Here is a 17,130-nt window from a genome sequence, read left to right on the forward strand (position 1 = left end):
TGCTTTGATTTTTAATGATTTTTAGGTTGTTTTATTTTAGAATGCACTAGCATATATCTGTATCCTAATAGACAGTATAATAGGACAGTACCCCTCTTGATATTTTGTTAACCTCACAATCAGTTAGGGCTCATTTAGACGTTTGTGCCTATCGGTCCGAGCATGGATTGCTAAAGCACGGACTAGCTGTGGCTTTCCCAACCGAAGCATAATAGCTTCACATATTTCTATGGGTCGGGAGAACCTTGGCTAGTCCATACTTTAGCAATCCATGCTCGGACCGATTGGCATGGACGTTTGAATGAGTCTTGACTATGATCTCTGTTGTGGATGATTGTGAAAATCTGTGGTTTCACAGTCACAGGGATCGAGATCCCTGCCACGTCCAGTCCAACAGGAGAATGAGCAAGGTCAAGAGTGAGATGATCCCATTAAGAATATGTCCTATTTTTCTTTCCAGCTCACATGGTTGAAACCAGTGGAAAAATATTCATGAATGTGTAGGCCAAAAAGTAGAAGCATTATTGAGAAATGTCATGACCAATATTCAGCTGACCATAGAGGGGGAAATTTGCTCCCCAGAAATACTTATGATCATTGGAAATTATTTTTCCAACACTGCAACTTATTCTCATGAATAATTACAATAATGTTTATCATTAACAACTGGGAAAAGTGGTAATCAACCTAAAAGTTTAGTGATTGAGTGTAAAGAATGAACGGTCTCATGTCACACCACGTCATCATGTGTTATCATCATGAAAAACAAACCCAAAACTATACATAGGTACATAGGTGGAAAAAAGACCTAGGTCCATCAAGGTCAACCTTTCTAAAGAAGAAAAAGTATATTGCAGTCCCCGGGATTCCTTGAGATAGACCATCAATGGGTAATCGTTACGGCTCGGCACTGGCTTTACAGCCCTTCATTCTGCTGATCTGATATGTTCCTGAAAGTCAGACCCTCGCCAATGAAACAAAATGGCCTATCGATCGGTGCTCTTTGTCTGAAATGTTTGTTTTTTTTTCCAGAAAAGTTCCTATGAAACATACAAGATGATGAGTCAGATTCAACATTGCATTCTTGCCAGTTTTTTGGTGTAAATACTTCCCAATTAATGGCTTTTTTATTTCAACAAGTTCATCAAACGATTTTCAAGTTGTCTTTTGGGGTTTAGTTCGTTTTCCCATTTCTACCTCAATGTGGCTTTTCCAGATGTTTTGGCCAGATTTAGGAGATGCCATAAACTTTTTCAAAAAGTTGCAAAATTTGGTGCAACTCAACTCCAATTCTTCCCTCCACCCCTAGTGATTTTATGTACGCCGGTTATATTTGCTCATTATTTTACGAAACATGAGACTTTTTCAGTTAAAAAAAAAAAATTTACAAAACCAGTTAAGACAGAAAAGAAAGCAATTTCGGGCTTTGCAAAAAAAAAAAAAACCCTCATGAATCATGGGCAACATTTGGGTGAATTTGGTGCAAAAAACATCCACATGTCTAAAATTAAAGGTGACTTTAAAAAATGCAAATGATGAATTGGGCAGAAGACTGTATATAAGTCCTACAAATCTATAGTCCCACTTGGCTGCGCAATATGTGACACACCTAATAGCAAGACAGCAGCAAAAAGAAAATAGTTGAATTGGGGGCTGACGTCTTGCAAAACAGAGAGAAAAAACAGTAGCTTGACGATAAATGGCTTCACCCAACCGGTAACCATGAGTGGAGAAAAAGCTTTGGTGTTATCTACTATATAATTGTCTAAGGGTCACTTCCGTCTGTCTGTCTGTCTCAGATATTCATTGGTCGCGGCCGCTGTCTGTCATGGAAATCCAAGTCACTGATTGGTCGTGGCAAAACGCCCACAACCATTGCCACGACCAATCAGCGACAGGCACAGTCCGGCGGCAAAATGGCCGCTCCTTCCTTCCCGCAGTCAGGGCCTGCTCCATACTCCCCTCCAGTCAGCCCTCACACAGGGTTAATGGCAGCGTTAATGGACCGCGTTATGCCAGGACTACAAGGGGCCTTCGGAAGGTGAGTATATGTTTATTTTTTTATTTTAAGTCTTTTTTAACCACGCATATAGTGCCCACATTGCTATGTACTACGTGGGCTATGTTACATACTGCGTGGGCTGCGTTATATACTACATGGCTGCTATGTACTACGTGGGCAGTGTTATATACTATGTGGGCAGTGTTATATATTATGTGGGCTGCGTTATATACACTACATGGCTGCTATATACTACATGGCCAGTGTTATATACTATGTGATGTGGGCAATGTTATATATGCGTGGGCTGTGTTATATACTGTTTGGGCTATGTTATATACTGCGTGGCCACTGTTATATAATGCGTGGCCTGTATTAACGCATCGGGTATTCAAGAATATGTCGTGGCCTGTGCTATATACTATGTGGCTGCTATATACATACATATTCTAGAATTCCCGATGCGTTAGAATCGGGCCACCATCTAGTCATTCATATTCTCTGAAAAAAGGCCAAGAAAGCAAAAAATTCTGCCGGGGTATGTACACTTTTGAGTACAACTGTAGCAATCTCTTGGGTTGGTAATGCTGGACAATCTATGGACAACATCCTATAGAGCAGGTGAAGCTGAACGGATTGATATATAGGTTTGTAGGAAAATATTCAGAATAACATATGTTGTTCATTGAAATCCCTGCTCATTTTGGGCAATCACTGATTAGGACCGCCTACTGGACTCCTAAGCCCAAGCAGGGATCTCAATGGCTAAATTGCCGGTTATCATAACTCTTTTCCCAGAAAACGATATATCAATCTGTTCAGCTCCAGATACTCTATAACATTACGTCATTAGATTGCACAGTCTTCCCAAACCGATAGGTTTCCTTTAATGGCAGATTATGTGGTAATCCGTAAAAATATATATATATAACGTGTGTCTTCAGTTACATACAAGCATGTACAAAAAATTTTTTTCTAAAAGCTAGCATCGCCGATCTGCTGCACTCCGTGCTATGAGCCGCTAACATTCTAGTGCCCACTTTTACATTATAATCGTTTTTCTATATAATTGGAGACGCACTTTAATAATCTCTCTCTAATCGTATTTTTCAATATTATCTTATTTTACCTTCATGTAGCACAAGTAGCTAATGTTTGAGGACTTGCGACTTACATTATAGGAAATTTCCATAACCTGTTAATTCACATCTGAAATATAGACCTCCAGGGCTGTTGTAACCTGATAAAGGTTTCTAGTAACCTGATATTAATGAATGTTTGGTTAAGACCCTTTTTTTTGAACTTTTGTTAATTAGTCCTGCAGAATCAATGTACATGCAGTCAACCGTATAGATGAATGTGCTCGATGAAACTGGCAAGGTTATATATAGATATCTGGTACATATTTGGAATACAATATCAATGTCATAGATACATCTGTCAGAAGTCTTCACACCTCAGCTATGCGACCATTCACACCTCATCCAGGGAGCCTAATAGGACAGCATGACATGCTATGTATCACATGCCTGTGCCAATTAAAGGATTAATACCATATAATAATAACTCATGGTCATGACAGATATAACAGTGATATGTAAGAGTTGGGGCTCTATATTCTCACAGTTCTTTGTTTCTCCGTGTACTTAGTATTAGATAGCTGTCAGCCAAGCATGTAAAAACAGGAGGGGGCAGACAAAAAGCCGTCAGGTATCTCCACGACTTCAGGAGACAAAAAGATAACCACGCTGAAATCCACGATGCCTAATCATTGATACCACCAACTACTCCCGTGATTGTCGGTGGATCATACCATGTGTCATAAATAGTCTTGTGGGTAGGGCCCCTAGGGATAGTCATCGTGGAGCGGGGGCGCCACAACGTTCCCCCTTAGGGTGTCTACCTCCGCAGCCAGGCACGGGCAGATATAGTTGCCTCAGCTAGGGTGGTATAGTTATTCCCCATTAGTTTTTATTGTTTTTTCATAGCACTTTTGTTATTTGGTTTTTGCTTATTTCGGTTGTTGTTTGTCACTATTGGTGGGGTTCGTTGCCTTGCTTTTAACTACTGTATTTTCTGGCGTATAAGACTACTTTTTAATCCTTGAAAATTCTCTCAAAAGTCGGGTGTCGTCTTATATGCCAGGTGTCGTCTTATAGGGCAGGTGCGGAGTAATCTGCGGTAGCCGCATATTGTGGGGGGAGCGACCCCAATGACGAGGTGAGGGGGCGTCTCACCAGGAAGGTGTAACTGAAGCAGAGAAGGAGATAATAGGATACAAGGGCGAGCCAGATGAGTGAAAGAGGAGTGTTTTTCTAGGCACAGCACCGCTCTCTCTCTTATTTGTATACCCCTGGCATCCCAGACGCTGACAGTTTGCTTCACTTACACCTTCCTGGTGAGGAGCTCCCTCACCTCGTCATCTGGACCACTCCCCCCACTATATACGTCGACCGCAGATTGCTCCGCACCCACCCTATAAGACGACACCCAGCATATAAGACAACCCCCGACTTTTGAGAAGATTTTATATTTTAACTGGAAAAGTTGGGGGTCGTCTTATACGCCGGAAAATACGGTAATAAAAAGTGGTTTTATATATATTGAGGATTTCTTTATGATTGTGATGGCTTTTGCATTGGCACCCATAAACTGCAAGTTTCGCCACTGCCCATTCACACTTGTATATTTGACCAGTATTTTGCATCCTCTTCTCAAACCAAAATCCATAGTGGATGCAAAAAAAAAAAAAAGAGAAGTATAAATGTTTCCATTACATGGTTATAACATACCGTAAGTAAATTTTGTACCGATGTATCGGCGTTTATATGTTACTTTATTGATATTTTTTCACGTAGTATCCCATTTTCTATATTCTTCAGGAGTACATGAGAGGTTGCGGCATATCAACCTCCTCCACTACGCCTGCTCTAGTTTCCTGTTCGCAGTGTGAATTAAGGAGGCCATATGACATATCCGGTGACATGACCCTCCATCCGCCTCCCTCTTATAGATGGGATAGGCATCATGGAGTGACTTCAGAAATACAGAAAATGGGACACAACAACAAAAAAAGCATGTTTTAGTGCCTAGACTATAATCACAGTTATCATTCATTGGTTTACATTAGTAAAATAGCTATCCCTTAAATAAATGGAGTTAAATTGCTAAACAGATATGCAAATGTGTATGAGGCCTTATAGTTTTTTTTTAATTCTTTGCTGTCTTTAAGTTGTAAACATTTAGGCATCCCATGTTTTTAAGTTGTTACTCCAGCCTTCCAGATTCTACCATTTCTTTAAGGGCTCGGGTAGACGACCTTAGCTTTGGTCCGAGTGTGAACCATCAAAATATTGGATCACACTCGGACCAGTGTTATTCAATGAGGCTGAGTGCATGACCAATTTTTTCCTCAGACCGAGTCATCTTTGGAAAAAAGTGGAATCATGAATTGCTTTCGATAATAATCTGATCGAACTCGGCCATTCAAGTCAATGAGTCCGGGGCAAATTCGGACCGCACTCAGATGACATCCAAAACCGATTTTCACGGACAGTCTGAATGAAGAAGATGGGGAAAAATTTTTTTGTTCTCCATATCGGAGAAAAACAGATCCCACTTTGATCAAACTCTGGTCAGTGTAAAAGGGGCTTGGAATTCTTTCAAAGAAGTCATGAAGAAGTTTGTAGGTAACAACAAAGGTCCAAAATGTAAGTCCACTGTGGAGAACATGCTGAAACGTTTCAAAACCTTGGGCTGTTTGAAGAACTTAAAGTTACATTTTTTACAATCCCATTTGCACTGATATGAATGAGATGGAACGACGATGCCAAGGTAGGTGGAAGGAGAACATGATGAGGGACTATTGCTGGATGCTTCACAGAGAAGAGCCGTAGGCCTTCAATAAGAGAAAGGGTATCAAGAGAAGCTTTGAAGAGGAAGGAAAAAGGTGCAAGAATTCATTCTCCATGACGTTGGAGAATGAATTTTGATTAATTTTTATATACTGTATATTGAGTACTTTTTTGGCTACAATAAAGATTTTTCTTGTTCATCTTGCTTGTTCGTAATTTCACGCTCATTTTGTGCATTTTTTTTTATAAATCAAGGCATAAGAAAACATAAGAATCAGTCATTGGATTTGAAACAATTTTCAGAAAAACAAATTTTGCAGACCTGTGTAATCGGACCATTTTTCTCAGATGGAGAACATACACTTAGGCTAGGGCTACACGATTGTGTTTTGACCAAAAACATAAAGCCTAAATTTAATGAGAGACTGTGTTAAAGTGATATATCTAGAAACTTGTAATACAGATTATTGGTATAAATATGGGGCCCTCATGAATTTGACGAAGGCAGTGGTTCGCTACACCTCAAATCTTATGCCGGCTGAGACTGGAATAAGATTTGTGGCAAGGCACATCCTACTTCGTCACTCATCAAGACCATCGTGAATATGGCTGGTCTTGATTAATCGGGACCCTGGTGTTTTGCACATCACTAAGCTGTCCAAAACAAACTGTCTAAGTCACCCATATCAACCAATTATAGCTCAGCTTTCATCTTATAAAATGCTCTGATAAATTGAAAGCTGAGATGTGATTGGTTGCTACGGGCAAAAAAGACAGTTTTCGTAAATCTGCCACACTTTTCCCTAAAAGCAATTCTAGAAGAATAGCTCCTTAAGGCCATGTTCACACTTTGCGGCGTCCCTCTGCGGGTGCTCCCGCAGCGGATTTGATAAATCTGCAGGGCAAAACCGCTGCGGTTCTCCCTGCAGATTTATCGCGGTTTGTTCCGCGGTTTCCGCTGCGGGTTTCCGCCTATATTATTGATGCTGCATATGCAGCAATATGCAGCATCAATAGTAATGTTAAAAATAATAAAAATTGGTTATACTCACCCACTGACGTCCCGATCTCCTCAGCGCTGCACCCGGCGGTCCGGTTCCAAAGATGATGTGCGAGAAGGACCCTTCGTGACGTCACGGTCATGTGACCGCGACGTCACCGCAGGTCCTGTTCGCACAGCAACTCTGACCGGACGGCCGCGTGCAGCGCTGAGAGGTGAGTATAACATGATTTTTTATTTTTATTCTTTTTTTTACCCCAAATATGCTTCCCGGGGCCTGGAGGAGAGTCTCCTCTCCTCCACCCCGGGTAGGAACCGCACATTAGCCGCTTACTTCCCGTATGGTGGGCACAGCCCCATGCGGGAAGTAAGCGGTTTCATTGCATTCCTATGGGTGCAGAATCGCAGCGATTCTGCACAAAGAAGTGACATGCTGCGGGTTTTAAACCGCTGCGTTTCTGCACGTTTTTTCCCGCAGCATGTGCACAGCGGTTTGCGGTTTCCATAGGGTTTACATGTAAATGGAAACGCAATGGAAACTGCTGCGGACCCGCAGCATCAAAATCGCAGCGGTTCCGCGGTAAAAACCGCAAAGTGTGAACCCAGCCTTATACAATATCTCATAGAATGTGGCAGAAAAGGGGCATATTTATGAAACTGGTTAAAATAGAAAAAAGGTCTTAGCTGCCCATATCAACTAATCAAAGCGCAACTTTTATTTTACCAGAGCTGTTAAAAAAATGAAATCTGCTGTATGATTGGCTGATATGGGCAGTAATAGCAGTTTGTTGATTTTTTTTTGAAAGTTTTGATAAATGAGGCTCATTATGATGTCTATCATAATTCATGTGAAAACACATTTGTATAAAATGGACAGCATACAGCTATAATTGAGGCCATGAGCTGTGTATTACATCTTTGTATCATTTAGAGGTTGCATGGAGCAGTAAACTGATTAGCTTACAACATGGCCACCTTAAAGGGGTTTTCTAGTTAAAATAACTTGTCATCTATCTACAGGTGATAACAAGCCTTCATCCCCATTGCAAGAAGATGCAGCAGGTAGGATGCCCGACCACCACTTAATTCATTCCCTATGGGGTAGATGGTAAAAGGTGAGTGCAGCACTTGGCATCCCCATAGGAAACTAATAGAGCAGTGGTCGAACAGGTGCATTGCTGCTCTAGCCTAAGGGAGATAAAAGTTCCCATTTCTGACATTCTGTGTGGGTCCGAGCAGCCAGACCCCTACTACTGAACAAATTGTCATCTATCTTTATTACTAAGATAGCAAGTTATCCCCTTCCCACTCATATTTATCTCCTATCCGTATCACAGTTCTGCAAGGGTAAAAGTGTTTTAAAAGTAAGAGGTGATTTTTATATACTTTTAATCGTAGAACTTAGTAAAAATATAAAAAAAATCCATCACATACAGTTTTTTCACAAACACTGACTTAATAGGCTTTTTCCTGCACCATACTTTGACCCCTTTGTGTGACCTTTAGTGGATGGTCTTGGTGTCATTAGATTTGTTACAAATGGTTTTTCATGGCACAGAAGCAGAGAAAAGGAATTCCTTCCATACTTTTCTCATGACGGTGCTCTAATGTATTGCAGTGATGTTATGAATTCATCCAAAAAAAGTCTGAAAGCTGTGCTGCTGCACAATAGCAGCAAATATTCTTCAGTGCCTTTAGGGAATTCTGTGTGATTGATGGAAAGCTTTGAGAATTTAGATTTTATTCTCAAGAAACTTAACTATGAGTATCAGGGATGGCCAATATGTGGTGATCAGAAAGTTCTCTCTTTGCTCCATGGGCATCAAGGAGTATACATGAAGTATCCATGCGTTTTGTGTGAATGGGACAGCTGGGATAGAAATCATCACTGGTGGCAAAAAAGTTTGACAATGAGAACATTTTCGCAACCTGAACCCAGGAGCATAGTTGCGGAAGGTTTAGTTGATCCCACCAAAGTTCTCCTGCCACCACTCTACATTAAGCTTGGACTGATGAAGCAGTTTGTAAAAGCTCTACTGAAAGAAGGAGAGACTTAAGTACCTGTGCACCAACTTTCAGGGACTCTCCAAAGCAAAACTGAGGGAAGGCATTTTTGTGATCCAGATATTCTGAAACTCATGAAGGACGACATGTTTGGAAAAAAAAATAAAGCTGTTGAGAAAAAAGCTTGAGATTCTTTTAAAGAAGTTGTGAAGAAATGTCTAGGCAATAACAAAGATCCAAAATGTAAGTCCATCATGGAGAACATGCTGAAATGTTTCAAAACCTTGAGTTGTCTGATGAATTCGAAGTTACATTTTGTACATTCCCATTTGGACTACTTTCCTGAAAACCTTGATGCCGTTAGTGAAAAGCAAGGAGAAAGATTTAATCAGGATATCAAGGTAGCTGGAACGTAAACATGATGGGGGACAACTGCTAGATACTTCACAGAGAAGATCCGCAGGCCTTCTATAAGAGAAAAGATATCAAGAGAAGCATTGAAGAGAAAAGGAAAAGGCACAAGAATTTCTCATAAAGTTACAGAATGAATGTTCAATACATTTTTATTTATATTGTGTACATTTTTGGCTACCATAAACTTTTTTCTTGTTCATCTCGCTTGTACGTAATCAATATGTGATGGTTGAAAATGTAAGTGCGTTTTTTTTAATTAGGCCATAAGAAAATATGGCCTAATCAATCATGTAATTTGAAACAATTTTCATGAACCCAAATTTTGCATACCTGTCTAATTAATAATTGCTGGGAATCTGGCCTCTGGGACCCTCAGCAATCTCGAGAGTGGGGTTCTTGAAGACAGGAACCAGGCTTTGCAGCCTTGTTTGAATGGAGTGGTGGTACACATGGACAACCTCTGCTCCATTCATTGTCTGTGGGACTGCTGAAGAATAGGTCTGATTGTCCAAAGCATAATATTCTGCCTACAATGTTCATATAGCTATTAAAAGCTGTTAAAAATCAAAACAAACTTACCGTATATACTCGAGTATAAGCCGACCCGAGTATAAGCCGAGACCCCTAATTTTGCCACAAAAAACTGGGAAAACTTAATGACTCAACATGGATCAACATGTTAGGGCAAGTTAGGTTAGGCTATGGGTTGAACTAGATGGACTTAAAGTCTTCCTTCAACCTTAATAACTATGTAACTATGTAACTATGACTCGAGGATAAGCCTAGGGTGGAAAATGCAGCAGCTACCGGTAAATGTCAAAAATAAAAATAGATACCAATAAAAGTAAAATTAATTGAGACATCAGTAGGTTAAGTGTTTTTGAATATCCATATTGAATCAGGAGCCCCATATAATGCTCCATACAGTTCATGATGGGCCCCATATAATGCTCCATACAAAATACGCCCCATATAATGCTCCATACAGTTTATGATGGGCCCCATAAGATGCTCCATATTAAAATATGCCCCATATAATGCTGCACAAATGCTGATTATGGCCCCATAAGATGCTTCATAGACTATTATACACCATACAATGCTGCACAAATGCTGATTATGGCCCCATAAGATGCTCCATAGAGATATTTGCCCCCATATAATGCTGCACATGGCCCCATAAGATGCTCCATAGAAATATTTGCCCCATATAACCCTGCACATGGCCCCATAAGATGCTCCATAGAGATATTTGCCCCATATAATGCTGCACATGGCCCCATAAGTTGCTCCATAGAGATATTTGCCCCATATAATGCTGCATATGGCCCCATAAGATGCTCCATACAGATATTTGCCCCATATAATGCTGCACATGGCCCCATAAGATGCTCCATAGAGATTTTTGCCCCATATGCTGTTGCTGCGATTTAAAAAAAAAAATGACATACTCACCTCTCGTCGCACTTTCTATATTCACCTGTCCTCCGTTCCACTGCCGAGTGTCGCTGTGTCTTCCCCGTCCTCCGCACTGACGCTCAGGCAGAGGGCGGCGTGCACACTAATCGTGTCATCGCGCCCTCTGACCTGAGCATCACTGCAGAGGACGCAGAAGACACAGCGGCGCTGACGGTGGAGCGAGGAACAGGTGAATATAGCGCACTGCCCCCGCCATACTCACCTGCTCCCGGCGAGGTCCCTGCATGTCCCTGGTACTCCAGGCGCCGGCAGCTTCTTCCTGTATTGAGCGGTCACGTGGTACCGCTCGTTACAGTAATGAATATGTGGCTCCACCCCTATAGGAGTGGAGTGGGGTCCATATTCATTACTGTTATGAGCGGTACCATGTGACCACTCAATACAGGAAGAAGATGTCAGCGCCCGGAGAACGAGGGACGTCCAGGGACCGCGCCAGGAGCAGGTGAGTATGATTAGACAGCTGCCGCTCCCCCTCCCCTGCTGACCCCTGGGAATGACTGGAGTATAAGCAATTTCAGCCTGAAAAAATGGGCTGAAAATCTTGGCTTATACTCGAGTATATACGGTATGTGTTTTGCATTGAAACTGCAGGGTGCTAATAACACTGCCATGTATGCCAGATGTGTTGAACAAGGGGAGGGGAGATGATATAGATTAAAGAAATGGGGAGCAGCTGTATTGGAATTTTGTTTCCCATTATTGAACTAAGTGAAGGTTAAAAAAAAACAAAAAACAGAAAAGTTCCTCTCTGATCTCAAGATTTTTCCAAGAATTTACACCATTTCATCTTGCACATCCATTTGTAGAAGTGGAGTGGAATTGCGGCTTCCTGTTTGATACTGATTTAGGCATATTTATGATCTGTGACTATTAAAAAAGTTGCAAATTAGGAAACCAAAAGACATTCATTGCATGTCCATATGATATGATAGAGATTTCTGCTAGACAAGGTTCTCACCTCCTCTGACCTCTGTGCTTAGCTATTTTTGTAACCTACATAGAAGAAAATGCGTGGGCGCGCCTCCAGTACATTCATTTATTAGCAGCAGCCACCAGTCAAGATCTATTCCAAAAGGTTGTCCATGGGTCAAGACTTAAATTGCATATTATGTGGAAATGCCATATTTGTCTTTGTCTGGAATATACTTTTAAGTACATTTCTTCTAGCTTTCTCTTTTGTGAGACTAGAAGTGCCCATAGACATTAGACTGTGGTGTATGAAAATGAACAGTTTCAAACAAAAAGTTGGGAAAAACTTAGTGTCATTCTCACGATTGATCTTCAGGAGCACAGTGCTCCCCTGCCTCCCGGTTTAGTGCCTGCTGGGGGGCAATGTGCTTCTGATGATTGACGGTTTGGACCAGCTGCATAGTTGCACCTCTAGCTCAATCCATATGTTCTCACCTAATGTAAGTAGAGACAACGTTACTTCTACAGCATGCGAGAAGCACAGGGAAGAAGCTAGCAAGATCCTGTGACCTGACCAACTTCAGAAAAGCGCTTGTAAGCTCTGCAGCAAATAGCTTGTAAGCGCGCACTCCTTGCCTAGGAGAGCGGTCACTGCTGATCAACTGCAGAGAAACCGGTAATCTATGCAAAGAGCAGTGCACAATGGAATTAAAAATTCCTCCTTTCTTGAGAATGGAGAGGAGTTTTAAATTTAATAAGTGGTAAATTGCAAAGTTGCTTGTTCTTCAAGCTCTTTGCATTTTACCTCTTTACGACGATGAGAAAACCCTATTAAGAGTGAGCTGCTGTTTTAGCTAACTGATCATACACTGCCACAGTCTGAAAATAAGGTGGTCAAGATTGATTTTTTCATCTGATAATTGGACGAAAGATCTTTTTGCTGAAAGAATATTCCCAGAAGGATTGATCAATGAACTTGTATGGCCAGGTTGAACGACTGTAACAGCCAACATACTCCAAAATGTGTGGCTGCATCGGTGTAATCATTCACCAGATGATCATTCTTTCAATGGTTGCTGAGCTATCAAACTTTTCTTATCTCATGCGTATGACCACCTTAGTGATGACACCGTTATGGCGCACTTTACTTTGTGTTCTTCTGATCCATATGCGTCTACCAAGGGAAACCCTTGTGGGGCTCATTGAAAGGATCACACGTGTAGAAGATGTTCCATTATATTTTCTTCCAAAAACAAGATAATATGTTTTACAAAAGTATTTAATTTAAAACTTTTAGTTTGTCCTAAATGTATCTGAAAGGAAAATGAACCAAATTATACCCTTGTCCATACGGATGACGTGCCACCTGACTGCAGTGGTTCACACTGTGGATGAAACATCACTGCAATGGCCCATAATGAATTGCTATTGTTCCGTGGTATGCCATCTGTATGGGTGGCATGTCAGCCTACGTCAGCCTACAGAGGGGTAGACAACCAACAGCAGGATGAAAGCTCTATGACAGCCTCTAACGAGAGAGGAATAGCTACTGTAATAATTTATACCATGGATATTACACATTTGTGTCGCCATGGTTACAGACTACAAATATTCCCAGTGTAGTCTGATTTTACAGTCGGAAGTTTTTATCTATTCTCTACTACTTCTTTACCATTGATATGCACAAATTAGGGGACAGAAGGAACTTACAAAAAGCTCTATGTAAAGGTGTAAATGAGAGCAGATACAGACAGAAGAGAGTCCCTGTGCAAGAACAGTACATGGGCCCTTGGCTTCTCTTAAGACACCCCTGTATGTGTCTGTTCACTGCTTTGTAAATGAAAGTGGTCCCCCTTTCTTCTGGGGCGCCTGTGTGGCTGCAAAGGTTGCACCTATGATCTATCAGCGTATTCAAGCAAGTCTAATGGCAAAGTTGCCTCAATTTGCATTTTATTTAAAAAAGCAAAAAAACAACGAGATTTTTGTCTGTGAAGCTCAATTTTACAATCCAATTACACGTTTGCTCGTCCACAACTGTTCACATTCAGAAGCTGAAAAATAAAATTGGTATTTTACCAGTACACAATGTTTCAGTCCAGTGTGTATATATATATATATATATATATATATATATATATATATATATATATACATATATATATATATATGTACACCTTTTTTCAAGCAATACGGTGGTGTAAAAATAATATTTAAATAGAGGAGTGAATCACCAACGTAGTCCATATTAATTACCGTACATGTATGTATGCTGAATAAATAAATACATTACTATGTGTGTATGTGTATATATATATATATATATATATATATTTTATTTTTTTTTATTTTTTTTTATTCGGCATATATATACTTGACATATATATTTTTAATATATTGATATGTGTATATATATATATATATATATCGTATATATATATTATAGATTTTATATAAAATATATATGCCGTATATGTATATATATATATATATATATATATATATATAGTGCTATAAAAAAGTGCCGTAGAGCTTAATTATGCATACATGTATATATGCACTATATAATTGTGGCACCACTACTGTATCTTGCATAAAAAAGACCGTTTCACCCCCTACTGAAACGCTGTGTACTTGGGCAATTTGGAAAAATAAAATGCTTTTTTATTTAAATTAGATAAGGGTGCTGCTTTCTTGTTTACATTTGGTGATTTTTTTTTTTGGGGGGGGGAGGTCAGGTCAGGGATCCTAAATGCTTTCAAATGCAACCATTTTTAATTCATGCTGTTTTTTCCTTTTTGTGTTTTTAGATAGATATATTTTTTTTTATTTTAGTTAAAATGTAAAAGAATTTTAAAGTGTAATATTAGTCAATGTTAAAAATGAACATGTAGATATTTCTATTTTTTTTTTTTTAGGCAACATAAATTATACATGACATATTGCTTTCTATGAATGGTTGCGGTTATTGTTTTCTTCCTTAGAAATGATCATTTCCCCTGGTCATCATTATTTTAGTATTACGTTATGTATCTCATACGTTCCTGATTTAGGCAAATTGCAGATATTTTTTGTGGAAATTAATCTATAATAATATAGTATAAATTACAATATTTAGCATTGTTAATATTATTATTATTATTTGGGTAAACTGATGTTTTAATTTGCTAATTCTGATGCTATGTGATGTATACAGATTCTAGAGTAGCAATGTATTTGTGATTTATTGGAGATCCGGACATCCTGACAATGGTCCAGAGTTAGAGATGTTTGTAGACCCCCCCAGTCGTTGGCTGTCTTTGGTTGCCAACAGACACAATATTGATTATGGCTATGGAAAACTAGAGGTCACCCTCCATTTGATATAAAGCAAACACTGTTTCATGCCATTCCAAACATTTACGACACGGGCAGATAAAGTGACTAGACTGATGTCATTAGAGATTTGATAACCGTGCTCGCCTCTATATCTGTACGTTGAAGTCATATCCCAACCATAAAGTCTCCGCCGTGCCACCTGATCGCCCTCCTCATACATTCCACATGATGATGACACCTTCTACTGAAAATGTCACCAACCTATAAGGCATCAACCATACCAGGGTTATTACAAGGGACCAGCTGCTCCCAAAACCACAGATGCGGGCTTCCTTTCCCAACCCCCTAGGTCCCCTCCCTTACAAGGATCACCTTGCAGCTCGCCAAACTAAAACGAAGGAGCTGGTTAGAGACTGAAAAACAATCCATCACTCTTGCTGAGCCCACTCCTTCCAAAAAAAGCATCAGTGGAACATCTTGAGCCAGGGAGGGGAGCTGCGTGCGTAGGGTGGGAGAGCTCTAGTGGAGGGGCACCTGTTCAGGGGCCAGCTGGGTCGACTTGCTAGACACCCAAGGAAGCCAGTCAGATGGCTCCCTTTCCGCAAAACTAACTACTATTCCCGTCATTGTTTCCTTACCCGATAATGGTAAACGTGCAGATTTTTTGTTTCTTAAAAGCAACAAACTGTTTCAAAAATATTAGGATAAAAATCCACATGATATTACCTTTCTCTGCTGCTTTTCCCATGCAGGGTCTAGGAGTAGATCCCTATCCCAGTCTTCTTCCTGGTGCATGTAGTCTTCTTCTGTAATATTGTATGAATTGGCATATTGTAGATGTGGATCGATGGCCGTCATCTTTGCGCTCGCCCCTTCCCTTGCTCGCTCTTTAATTATTCTTGGCTTTGAATTTCAAGGCTCCTGCAGCCCCTGGCCGGCAGGTAGTGGCTTAAGAAATGTATTGCAGTAGTAGGTAGTTGGGAGATCTAACCCAGGAATCCCCTCTTCAAATTGCTTGCTTCCTCCTTACCAGCCTGCCGTCCCTGGTCAAAAAAAATACACGTGACCTATTGCCCATAAGTACCATTAGCTGGGTACCATGTGGTCACACAGGCACCCATAAATGGTGAGTGGGTGGTCTAACAAAACCCCTCCTTGATCAGCTGCCCTATGAGTTCAGACCTCATGAAAGTTTGGAGAAAAGTTTTTTATAGGGTTATTACACTTATTTTGCGGCCGGTCACATTAGTAATATCAATTTTTAAAGGTCTGTGTCACCTGCTTCACTTTGTAACTCCAAGTTCTTAAGATCTCTCAAGGCTACTGTATGTGACATCTGTCATGATGTCACATCTACAGAAATAGCCTTCTCCCTCCTCGCTGTCTTCCCGTGGCATACACTTAAACTGCAAGCACTTTCAACGTCCAAGAATAGTCCAGCAGTAAAACAAATACTCCCTGTAAATAGCAAGTATGTGACTTTCATACTGCACTGGAGACGGGTTATCTCTAAAAATTCTTCAAAACTAAGAAGCTAAAGAAAATATAGAGGGCACCAAAAGGCAACAGATCTGGGAGCAAATAATAGAAAAATATATATTTCGGTGCTCTCATGACAATGTTGTGTTGCACGAGTGCAAAAAAAAGTAGGAATTATTATTTTTTTTTCTTTTCTGTTTGCATTTACTACTGAATTGCAACTCTACTGGAAAGGCCAGAACTTCTATTGTGAGTTGTGCGTGGACCATTGTTATATAGTTCATGTCCCCCAACCACTGACAACTAAGGCCTCTTTCACACTTCCGTCTTTGAGCTCTCGTCGATTTTTGAAAAAACAGGATCCAGCAAATTTTTTCTGCTGGATCCTGTTTTTTCCCATAGACTTGTATTAGCGACGGATTGTGACGGATGGCCTTCCGTTTCATCCATCGTGCACTGGAACCGTCGGAAAATTGCTGTTCGTCGGCCAGAGTAAACGCACAGAACGTTTTTTCTGCACTTTGGAAACTCGCTCAGTGACGGATCCTGCGCTGCCCGTCGTTGGCTATAATGGAAGCCTATGACGCAGGATCCGTCACTGACTGTCAAAAGCAGGAATCCAGCGACGGGTTCCGTCTTTTGAAACTGAGCACTAAGCATGCGTGGAAGAGTTT

At 40.4% G+C, this 17,130-nt stretch overlaps 1 protein-coding gene across 1 annotated transcript in view; it reads right to left on the reverse strand.

Moving 5' to 3' along the window:
- ACTN3 (actinin alpha 3) overlaps nt 1–16,026 on the reverse strand; it is a 77,191-nt gene extending 61,165 nt beyond the window's left edge. Inside the window, exon 1 of the mRNA XM_069740253.1 lies at nt 15,704–16,026. Coding sequence (XP_069596354.1) covers nt 15,704–15,835 — 132 coding nt within the window. The 5' untranslated portion in view covers nt 15,836–16,026. The remainder of the gene's footprint in view (nt 1–15,703) is intronic.
- Nucleotides 16,027–17,130: the final 1,104 nt, after the last annotated feature.

The sequence above is a fragment of the Ranitomeya imitator genome, chromosome 9 (assembly GCF_032444005.1).
Source record: "Ranitomeya imitator isolate aRanImi1 chromosome 9, aRanImi1.pri, whole genome shotgun sequence".
In the NCBI taxonomy this organism is placed as follows: Eukaryota; Metazoa; Chordata; class Amphibia; order Anura; family Dendrobatidae; genus Ranitomeya; species Ranitomeya imitator.